General features: G+C 46.5%; 1 protein-coding gene across 2 annotated transcripts in view; it reads right to left on the bottom strand.

Annotated features, from left to right (window-relative positions):
* Positions 1–4,096: 4,096 nt before the first annotated feature.
* eml1 (EMAP like 1) overlaps positions 4,097–11,543 on the bottom strand; it is a 45,066-nt gene continuing 37,619 nt past the window's right edge. For both annotated transcript variants that reach the window (XM_008286345.1, XM_008286344.1), the window contains 14 exons: positions 11,442–11,543; positions 11,238–11,333; positions 11,029–11,163; positions 10,770–10,869; positions 10,153–10,304; positions 9,550–9,675; positions 9,166–9,297; positions 8,589–8,656; positions 8,356–8,444; positions 7,904–8,001; positions 7,530–7,617; positions 6,677–6,772; positions 6,454–6,584; positions 4,097–5,976 (listed from right to left, as the gene is read on the bottom strand). The exon at positions 11,442–11,543 is cut by the window's right edge and continues 9 nt beyond it. In XM_008286345.1, coding sequence (XP_008284567.1) covers positions 5,851–5,976; positions 6,454–6,584; positions 6,677–6,772; positions 7,530–7,617; positions 7,904–8,001; positions 8,356–8,444; positions 8,589–8,656; positions 9,166–9,297; positions 9,550–9,675; positions 10,153–10,304; positions 10,770–10,869; positions 11,029–11,163; positions 11,238–11,333; positions 11,442–11,543 — 1,539 coding nt within the window. In that variant the 3' untranslated portion in view covers positions 4,097–5,850. The remainder of the gene's footprint in view (positions 5,977–6,453; positions 6,585–6,676; positions 6,773–7,529; positions 7,618–7,903; positions 8,002–8,355; positions 8,445–8,588; positions 8,657–9,165; positions 9,298–9,549; positions 9,676–10,152; positions 10,305–10,769; positions 10,870–11,028; positions 11,164–11,237; positions 11,334–11,441) is intronic.

Genomic DNA, 11,543 nt, shown 5'->3' with positions numbered 1-11,543 from the left:
CAGTCCTCAGGCAAGGGGATGAAAGGAGGTATAAAGGAGGAGATTATGGAGGAGAGGGGGAAGTGTCAGCCTGAGAAGAGAGAGCGCTACACATGCTGTCCGACGCGAGGAAATTCACTCTTTCCCCTCTTCACATTCTCTTAGAATAAAAAAAAAGAAAGTTAAAAAAAATCCACTACGCCAGCAAAGCAGACATGAGAGAGAGAGAGTAGGAGGGAAGGAGTGAGCGAGGGAGATGAGGAGTGTTGCAACAGAGTAAGGGAATGCAAGAGAGAGAGAGAGAGAGAGAGAGAGAGAGGGAACATGTGACCGGTGCAGGCCAGTCACTTCTCTCTGCTTCAAGGATTGGACCGCCGCCTTTCAACCTCCAAGGAATCATTTCCACTGGATGGAAATTACATGCTCGCCTGTATAGGAAACAGCACCGCTTTCACTCTCGCCTGCTTTTCTATACCATGAAAAATTCAGGAAAAAAAAAAAAGAAAAAGTGGGGGAGGAAGCTTTAAATAGATTCTACAGTGTTTCAGCCATAAGCTTTAATCACCAATTAACTACAGAGGAGGAAACAGCAGCAGCGACACGCCAGTTCATTCATTCGGCTCCGATTTCATAACAGGCATTCCAGCTCTCTGCAGGAACAGATGCAATGATTAGATTTATTTCCCAGCAACAATGGTTTCATTGATTTGGTGCAATATTTGTGGCTTTATCTGAGTTTGTCCTCAACCGGTGGTGCATCTGGCCCGAGCAAACTTAGACTATTAAGCTCCTTTGCGAGCCGAAGGTGTAGGAAACAAACAAAGAGCAATCTAGTCCGCCGACAGATTAGAGAAAGTAGCAAGAAACACGCTTCAGGTCCTGGATGGATCGAGTAAGGTCAGAGAAATACAAGATAATCTTCTTTACAAAAACACAGCTCGTGTGCGTCCAGAGCCAGCAGCTGGTCAAACAGCACAAGTCAACGTATGTCTTTGGCAACGCACGTCCAAAGCCAAGGTGTGCAAATGTGTAACTGGTGAGCTGACTCAGGACTACCTGAAATTAAAGCTGCATTCAGAAACCTGCAGGGTGAAAATCGAGAGAGAAGAAGCCTCGCTGAGCTGTGAATGCTGTTCACTGTATGTGGCGGGGTCATCCGATACGGCCCGTTTGACCTCCGTGGTGCCAAAAAGGACACATGATGCATCGCTGAGCACTGTGTGGGATGTATGGGAAACAATAGGCTGCACGACATTTAGAATGGACTTCCATGTGACACCATTTAATATCTGATACACGTGTTAAATAATAAAGATCTAAACATGTTTATAGTTCTTATTATGAAATATTTTAAAAGGATAATAGACTCAAGACATACTATTGTCACGAGCACAGTAGTTAAAATGGCATTTCCCTTCCTCTCTGACGTTAACTGCTCCAGTCTTAATTATTCCATTATTCTGTCAATGAAAGGCTGGAGGGTTGGAGTGTTGTGGCGGCGCTGACGCTGGCTCACGTGGAGCTGCACTCTGATCAGCTCAGAGGGCAGCAGCAGCAGCAGCAGCCTGCAGTAAGGCGCATAACTCAGCACTTTACCTCCTCGCTGTGGCTGCACTCGCTCATTCTACCTTTCCCACAATGAGTCACCACAACAAGCGCTTCAGAAATCAGCCCGCATTAATAGCACAGGACAGACATCTTGCCGTTTTCCCTCTTCTATTTTTTCCCTCCCATGTACCGTACATGTCCTCAGCCTCCCTCTCAAACGCTCACACGCATCCAGAAGTAACCAGAACCCAACCAACCAAATGACAGCAGCCAGTCTGGCTACACAAGAGAAGCATCGCATAATGAAACCACTATGACCAGACTAAAAATAACACATGTGCACGTGCATGAGCATGGTCACGCACATACATAAAATGCATGTGCCCCCTTACATAAATGCTGCAATGGAGGCAGTGAGGCCGAACAAATGATCTCATTGAATCAAATTCTTTTTCTGTGCACTGCAAAAAGAAGAGCCGGGTCACCTTGTTGTTGCTTTGTGGAGATTTAAGACTTCCCTTTTGGGCTTGAGTCAAAGAACAGATCTGCCTCTGGCAAAAATAAACACACAGGACGGGACACAAGCAGCACGGCTTCACGGAAAAAGAGGAAACGGCACGTTCATCCAACTGGACTGAGAGATATGAATCTTACATGTTTACTGTCTGGGAGCAAAACAGTTCAGCTGCTGGCTTCGGGTTTGGGTGAGGCCACAGGAAAGGAGTGAAGTATTTGGATCAGGATATGTTGTGATAAAACACTTCATGCAAGAGATCCAGGTGTGGCAGCGTCTACCTCTTTCTGCCTATCATACGCTTTCTCTGTCTCCTTTTCACTACAACTCCAGACGGTCTCACACACACAGACACACACACACACACACACACACACACACACACATGCAGACAAACACCGGTAGCTACAGTAAAAGCAGAGTGAGAGCGAGCAGCAGAGAGCACTCTATCTGTGGAGAGCTGTCAGAGTAAATCTGAAGCCATAAAACAGAATGGTGCAGGCTGCAGCTACGGAGACATGAAGGAGTCAAACCAGGCAGCAGGGGAGAAATAGAAAAGGGCTGCTTCAGAAATAGAACAGAATACAGAGAGGAGTGCTGCTGCTACTGCTGCTGCTGGAGAGGAGTTGGGCCTCAGCGCATTCTGCATACCAGCATTACAGCTTAAAATACCGTCCATAAACTCAGATATAGAATGAGGGGGGATTCTAACAGGAGACTCATCTTCTGCAGGCCGAGTGTATGGATCCATCATGGCTTATGTAGGTGTGTGAGGAGGGGGGTGGGGGTCTGGTAACCTGCCTGGCAACCACCAGAATAAACACCCTCCTCCTGCGATGGACATAAGCCCCCTCACTTATCCTATTTCCCCCCTTTGCAGCCGCTCACGCTGTCACATTTAGCGTTTTATTCTCCCTATTGCTCACATATGGAGAAATACATGATGCTGTCGTTTCCATGACAACATTAACCTGGCCTCAATCCTGCATTCAATACGCTGGGCGGGTCCGGCGGTGACAATAGAAGCCAAAAGAGCAGAAATCCTATAAATTATCTCCCCTTTTATGCTAAGACTGAGGAGGCGGCTGTGAAAAGGACGCGTACGTGGAGCTGAAGGCCGGCTGGGTGGGCCGCCGATCGCCTCCCAAAAAACCCTGCTCCTACAAGGTGAAAAAGATGCTGCAGTCATTCACTACATGATCATGTTTTGGAAGGTAAATGCAGATGTCGAGGCCGGAGGTCGGAGGGTCTGAGAGTGTCGGTGCGCATCTGTCATGACGCGTCAAACGGAGCGCATGGTGCTGGCCGCAGCTTACCTCATTTTCCTCCTCTTGTTTGATTCAGCCGGATGGTGGTGATGATGATGATGATGGCACCGATGAGGCTTGATCGATGCGTTATTTCGGCCGTGCACCGTCTGGTAAGGCTCGGATCAAGCCTCCACCTTGCGTCCCCCCCTCTTCCCGTGCGTCTGGAGCGATATTACAGGCAGATGATGAGTCGTGTTTAGGAAAAAAAAAAAAAAAAAAGAGGGAGCCTCAACAGGAACGCTAAGCGACAAGCCGAGCGTTTTCTTCCATCCGCTTTGTGCTCCGTTGTCTCTTCTCTCCACACACGCTGCTGCTGCTGCTGCGCCTCCTTAAGTCCATGTTTTCCGCCGCGCTTCGCTCTCGGTGCAAGACGGTGAACGGTGGTGCGCTGCCGCCGCCTCCTTCATGCCATATTTTCTTCCCATTCGGAGTGTTTTGGTGAGGTGGAGAGATTTGGGGGAAAAAATGCTAATACGGCGTGTGGAGGGTAAGAGGAGGAGGAGGGAGGGAGGGAGGGAGGAGGGAGCTGGCCGGCTCAATGCTGCCAACCTGCGGCCAAGACGCACGCATGCAGGCCCCCCAACCCCACCCGGGTGGATCAGCAGCAGGCCTGCTGAGGTGCCACAGTGGTCTGTAAGAGTGCATCCCATTTCCTCCACAACACTCCCCGTGGAGCTTTGCTCAATAAAATGAAAGGAAAAAAGAACAATAAAAGGTAATAAAGTGGAAAACATAAGACACAGCCTCATGGGAATTTCATGTTTCATTTACTTCCAGACAGATGTTTTTTTTTCTGCAAATGTTAAGTGGTGAGTAAGACAAGCCATGTTACATTCACTCTGTGGAGTGGCGCCTGTAAGATGTCTTCCTGCAGGACTTCAAAGCAACAGAACAAGTTATGTTCACGCTAGAAATCTGCTCAATCCCCAAACAAACCGTAAAGAAGTCAGATTTATTCATGCATGTGTGTGTGTGTGTGTGTGTTTAAGCTCTCCTTTGTTTCCTTGGTTTATGAAAAGCTCCAGTATTTGCTAAATGAGCTCAATAGACCCGCTGAATCAGGCAGAAGCAGTGCATTGTAGTAAAAAAACACACACCTCAGGAGAGGGTTCAGTTCAGTTAAATATCTTGCCAGTGACTGACGGTGACTGAGCGGCACAGTCAGACAGTAACAGTGTAGTGGTCTCACCCTTCCCCTTCGCCAGCTGATCTCGGTGCAGTAGAAAGACGCAGATCTGAAAGGGCTTCACATCATTGAAAAACTCGATTTTGGTTCTACTTGAACTCGAGGCAAAAGCAGGATTCAAACCAAGCACGTGACATCCTTAAAAGAAAATAAAAATCTGAGTTTCAAATAGTGTATGTTCATTTCCCTCAGACCTGCTTCAAGCCTCTCAGTGTGTTAACAGGGATTTATTGCAGGAGAAAACTCAAAGCAAATGAAACTGGCAGTGAAGGATTTGACTTGTAATCAATAAATAAAAGGAAAGGTGTCGATTTTTTTTTAAACACCTGGAAGCACAAACACTTGCTACAGCTCATGAATCCAGATGATGTAATCCTTAAATGAATTATCATCGCTCCAAACGGCGCCTGTTCATCGACAGCATTCTTCTCGCTCTGTATATTTATCACGTCCGCCAAATTCAGCTTTTTCTCCTAGACTGTATGAGGTCGATTTCACACACAACAGTCAATGCAAACAAATCAATAACGGTTGCAGAACATTTGGAGCTAATATTAACCGTGGCTCTCAACACTTCAGTGAGATGCTTTTTGGGGCCGCCGGAGGCTGTTTGTGATATGTCAGCGTTACCAACAGGGAACAGGGTCTCGCTTCACTAGTGCTTTCCTGAGTTGTTAAATACAAAACAAAAGAAAGTTTAACAATTAGAAAATCACAATGTACTTTCTGTCCACACGCAGTTTTTGTCGCAGTGCTCTTGGATCTGCAGCTCGGTTGATGTTCAGCCCGGAACGGCTCTGACAGGCAGCAAAACAAACCTCTTCAGTCCATTGTCTGTGGCAGGAGAGTGCACTATACAAGAACAGTGAAAGCCAAACTGTACAGATGCAGTCAGTAAAGTCAGAGCCTTTGGTTCTGTTCAGTTGGATTGGATCCGTTTGTCTCGTGTCATCGGTGACGAGGCTACAGTGCGTGAGAGAGAGATCATTTTTTAACATGTAGTGTGGAGAAAGGAGAAGGAGAAACTTGGGATTTTTTTTTTTGTATTTTCAAGCAGCTGCACATTAAACCTCCTACAGGTCACCTCATCTGGGATCTGTCAGCAGATCGGGAAGGAAACGTCAGGACAAAAGTTTCTCTTCTGTCAAATCACTTCGGTTCAGTTCATTCAGATCCACTTCTTCTTTTTTACTTTTTATTTTTTTTAGTGTCAGTCCATTTAAGTTTGGTTTGGTTCAGTTGAGTTTGCTTCAGCTGGGGTTCAGGCCCCGGCAGCGCTAAGACGCCGACAGTGTCCGAGTCTGTCCGGTGGATCAGACTATCCTCCACTGCATCACGCTCATGTCCTTCCCACCGGTCGACACCAGGTAGCTGTCGTCATACAGGAAGGTCACGTTGGTCACGTGGCTGCTGTGGCCGCCGTAAACATGGCTGGGAGCCTGGAAGAAACAACAAATAAGTACATCTGCCACTGTTTTGTCTCTTTAATAAACTGTGAATAAAACAGCTTCAAAGTGATTTAGAACTGCATTCTTTCTAACAGCCAGCAGAGGGCGACTCCTGCTGGTGCAAAAAGACATTCTATTGTATGGAGTCTATGAGAAAATGATGCTGCTTTTCACTTGATTTGTTGCCTCAGTCAGTATTTTTCAAATTAATTTATGGTCTTACTCACTAGTTTTAATCCTCATTCAGTACAGTATGACGATCATTTTGTAAATTGTGTTTTCATTTACAGTAAACAGACATTAAAGCAGGGTGTGCAGCTGTAGGGTGTGGCTACCTTGCAGACGTACTCCATAAAAACAGCAAGACTCACAAACCAGTAGGTGATGTCACACTGGCTGTGAGCACCTGTTTAGAGTCCATGTGCATCACTGAGACGTACGTTTGCACGACAGCATGCAGCGTCTTACCCGGAACTGTGAACAGGGATACGAGAAGAGGTGAACCTTCCCAAAGTCGTCTCCAGTGACCAGGAGGTTTTTATCGTTGGACCTGCACACGGCGTTGATGTCGGTGCCGTCCGAGCCGTCGGGCCACAGGCCTGAGATGCACAAGGAGGCGAAATTGTCATTTGAATGAACATTAAACACCTCGCTAAAGAGAGAGAGAGAGAGGGAAGGAGGCGTCACTTACCGAAGACCTGGAAGCCCAGAGTGCAGGTGTAGGTGAACCACTCAATGTCTCTGGTGGTCTCCACGCTGACCACCTGTTTACACACTGATGGGATCCCTGAGAAAACAAAACACATGCAGCAGAGATTTTAGCATAACCTCGTTTTAACTTTAGCATAAACACACAACTGTACGAACTTAAACCTGTTTAGAATGCAGATATTTGCACATCGCTGCATCCTGGTTGGTGCACGGCTGGACCGATGGTGGTGTTTTTTCAACTGAGCTTCAAACTAGCGTGAATCACTCAGAAGAAAAAAAAAATGCAAACGCCTCTCATCTGAAACAATCACGAGTGTTAGAAACTAGCTTGTTTGTGTAGAGTCTCATTACTCATTTAATAAGCTGGCTGTCATTTTGACATGTTTTTAACAGGGTTTTGAGCACCTGCTTCACAGTAAAAACTCACTCATGTCAACACATTTCAACTCCAGATGACTGTGACAGAAAAACCTCTACACATAACAGGTGTTTGTGGTGGAGGAGAAAACCTTTTAAATACATTTTGCTGTCCTGCAAACTTACGACTGATTTGGAAATGACAATTTTTGCACATAGCTTAAAACCAAATAATCCCAAACGCACACCTTCTACATGCTGTTTCTGTTGTTATCCAGTGTTTAGACTTTTTAATAACTTCTGTTATTGTCAATACCAGCCCGATGGTGCACCTTATTTCTTCTTTCCTCGCTACTTTTCACATTATTTTTGCAAATGAAGAAATCAGCTGCTAATCTGCAATCTTGTACATGTTGCCGCATTTTTACGCACATGGATGTGAACTAATCAGCACCGAGGATGCTAATTGCACTCACAGTAAAGTATCTCGTAGTCGCCTGAGTTGGACACCAGGTACTGGGAGTCCACTGACCAGTCCAGGTGGGTGATGAAGCTGGAGTGACCCTGAGGTAAGACAACAAGGGACACAGTTAGAGAAACGCATCGACATACTTCACAGGATGTCCAGAGTGGAGGCAGAACCAGAACCAGAAATAATTCTAGAAACGTTGACGCGATGCAGAAACTTTAGCGCATGACTCAGGTAGTTGTCATTCACCATCTTTCTATATAGAGCCGGTGACAGCAGATACCAAAATACAGAGCTGAGGATGGGCCTAAATATAAAACCCAACCGGGGAGGGAACTTTAAATAAAGACGCCGTGAGTGAGGGGGATCGTAAACGCTCACCGAGCACTTCCCGACTCGACTGTACTTCCTCCCGTTTTCTGCCACAGCGTAGATGTAGATGTAGTTGTCGTGGGAACCGATGGCCAGGAAGTTGCCATCTAAATAGGCAAAAAAAAAAAAGAGGAAGCAATTAAATAAAATAAAATGTTTGCAGATGTACGAACTCGACTCTATGAGCTGCAGTATGTGGATGAATACACGTGATGTGACAATTACAGTGTACTTATTTAAATATATACTCAAATATGGTTCAAACAAAACTCCATCTTTAACGGCAGTATCTCTATTTATTTTATTATTTCTTTGTAAAATCATCTTTCCACTTGCAGCTTTCCTGGTGTCAACAACAGCGAATACAAGCCCTTGTTCATGTTCTGCTTAATTTCCTGAACACTAAACTTCCAGACACAGAAGCAGAACGTGAGACCAGCACTCAGCAGTTACCAACATACCTGGTCCGTAGCGCATAACCGACAGCTGCTCGTTCCCATCTGTGTGCACGGTGACTAAATCCTTAGAGTCGGTGTCCAGGACCAGCCACCTGCAGGATCGACGACAGGCTGCTCAACAATCTGGTTCTCCATCAGTGTAGCACTCATGGCCAATATTGTTTTCTTATCTTTTAACCTTTTGACTTTGCAAACTAAATAGCCACAATATGATTTTGCGGTGACGGGATCTGTACCTGCCGGTCTGCGTTCCTATGGCAACCACAGATCCAGAGGGATGGAAGCCTGCCGACTGAGCAGCATCCTGTCAGAAAAGGACGAATATTTAAAGTCCCCGTCCGCGCATAAATGTGTTTTGATTGTTGTCACAGCAGTCGGGCGTTTGACCTTCACATGTGTTTTTTGAGCGCACAGGGGACAGCTTCCCTTCATCTTCAATTTAAGGTGTATGCGTGTGAATATGAATCATAGTTCAGCATTCAAATTACACAGGTGACACAGAACAGACCTGTCAGTGAAGCAGGAGACTTCTTGTATCAGCACTTAGACTTTAAGATTTTTTTAAAAGAATTTTCAACCAGGTCCTTCACAAGTATATTAAAGTATGATCATATTAAACTCTGTTCAAACCAGAATACATGTGTCAGGATAGCATCTGGAAAGTCTGCCGGTAATCTAACATGATTGTTTCATTTGATATATCTGCATTTTTAGCTGCTAAATGTTCAGCTCCTGTTTCTGAAGGACATCAAACCGATCGGTGCTGTGTAATGCCCACGGCTCACCCCAGGGGGCAGTGTTGGCTAAACTTACCTCCATGCTCTTGGTCCAGATGAGCTGATGGGAGCTGGAGTCCCACAGACTGACCTGCCGGTCGTACCCACAGGTGAGGAACTGAGGCTTCCACGGATGCACGGCCAGACCCCACAGCTCGTCCGTGTGACCCTGGAAAGGAGAGTTTTTATTTTCTTACAATCGTCTTATATTTCTATTCACTCTTCTTCTGCTGTAACACAACAGATTTGGTCCAGTCACAGCCCAGTTCCAGCGTCCAGAGGATTTCCTGCTTATTTTACGGTTATTTCTCTGTTATACTGAATCCATTTGGACTGTCAGACAAAACAAGACATCTGAAGACTCCTTCAACTCCAAACAAAAGATTTTCTGCAAACCAAAGTTGGGAACCGTTGCACCCACCTGCGTGATGGACATGAATTCTCCGTCCAAGCTGCCCTGCAACACAAAGTTCTTGGTGGTCCCGATGAGCACCGTCTCCCCTCTGCCCTCTGCGATGGTCCTGATGGGACCAAACATCTCAGGCACCTGCAGGGGAGAAGCAGTAAAAACCCAACCTGAAATCCAACATCCACACCAGCTAATCTTTCACTGCGTAATGCTTTGGAGCAAATAAGACACGTATGAGGCATAAGTCTCACCGCTATAAATATCCATGAATCTCATTGAGAGCATAGAAATCCATCTCATGCTCTGTAATATTTATGACACGATGCAGTATTCAGAACACATCGTCTGCTGCCTCGGGCTGGAGTGCAATTCCTGGCTAATATAACAGACCTACTTTAAAAGGAGCTGGATACGCAGCTTAACGTTTTATTAATACGGGCTGTGCTTCCAGCAGATCATTAGGATGCTGTGGAGCCCAACCGAGCATCAAAAACACACGTTCTGTCATTTTTTAACAGCGCGGATAAATCATCGGATCCCTTTAATCACGTGGAATGTCTTAAACTGTATTTGTGCTTTTTAGGAACGCAGCCTCGGAGCGTTTTGAATCCTCACCTCCACTGTTTGCGTCTGCTGGTAGCTGTTGTCCCAGGAGATGAGCCGGCGGTCTTTGCCTCCGGACACCAGCGTGCCGTTCCTCAGCATGCACAGAGCAAAGATGCTGCCCTCGTGAGCTCCTTGGATGACGTGGCTGATGCGATTAGTGCCTGCATGACAGAGATGGGACGAGATGGATGAGACGTAAAGGTCGACGGCAGATTAACTGACGGACGGACGGAGAGATCGATAGATAAAACAGAGACACAGAGAGTTTGTATCTGAAGACAGAGGATGACGTCTCTCCTCCAGCTCTGTTTCGACCCCACTTTGACCCCTGATCTTCTGACTCGTCGGCCACAATGAGGCGTCTTTGAGCCTCTGACCACGAAACCATTTGCTGATGCAGAATCACACTCATGTTTGGCTGGTTTTTATTTGTGTTTCTGACTCAGGCTGGTCTGGTGAGTCAGGTGAAAGCACACAGTTTATTTCTATTTTCGTTCTCAGCCGCCGCACACGTTCTCTCTTTCTCTGCCTGTTTTCCTCTAAAACCTGCTGACAGACCTGCTTCCCCTACAGATGTAATCTCTTTCACTTAGGGCCAATGATTTTCTGTGAGGCACTGCGTGTACCTTTTCCCCACACCAGGATGTTTCCACTCGAGTCTCCGGTGATAGCATCTCCGTTTTCTGCGAAGGTCACACACAACACGAACTTGGGTTTCTCCTGTTTCTGTAACAAGAAAACACGCGTGTTCTTTCAGTTTCTTTGTCTGCCGGTGATTCTCTGTATGTACTCAAGCCCATCGCAGGCTGTCACGATTAAATTTGTGCCCCTATATTAAGCTTCACAGCACGACGCTAACGTGCGAGAAACGCTCTGGTTTCCTACCTCGAACAGCCCTTGCTTCTTGACCAGCATGCCTTTCTCCAGGTTCCAGAAATAGAGGTGGGACTTGCCACAAGTCACCACGATGTTGCTGTCTGTCGGGTGAAAGTCTGCGGCGAACACGGACTCGTTGGAGCACTGAACACACGAAGCAAGAAACCCGATTGGTAAAGAACAAACACAACACAAAGCACCGACGCACGTGAACACACCTTAACCTCGGCCAGCCTGTCCTCCCTCTGCCAGTCCCAGACCGAGAGGACGTGGTCATTGGAATCGTCCACAACGCACAGAGTGTTTCCTCCGTTCTAAAGCAGACACAAGGTTGACATGCAATAAGAGTTAAAAAGCATTGCAGGTACAGTTAGAAACATGTCAGTGATGGCCCTTCAGGTGTGTCGGTGGTGTTTCCTCACCGACTTGGAGAAAGCCAGACAGACCAGCGCTCGGTCAAAGAAGCCCATTCCCAGAACGTGGATGGTGTTGAGGCTGACCGAGTCCCACACACGAACATGAGG

This window comes from Stegastes partitus, unplaced genomic scaffold (assembly GCF_000690725.1).
Source record: "Stegastes partitus isolate 25-593 unplaced genomic scaffold, Stegastes_partitus-1.0.2 Scaffold450, whole genome shotgun sequence".
Classification (NCBI taxonomy): domain Eukaryota; kingdom Metazoa; phylum Chordata; class Actinopteri; family Pomacentridae; genus Stegastes; species Stegastes partitus.
This window is presented reverse-complemented; position numbering and strand designations above follow the sequence as displayed.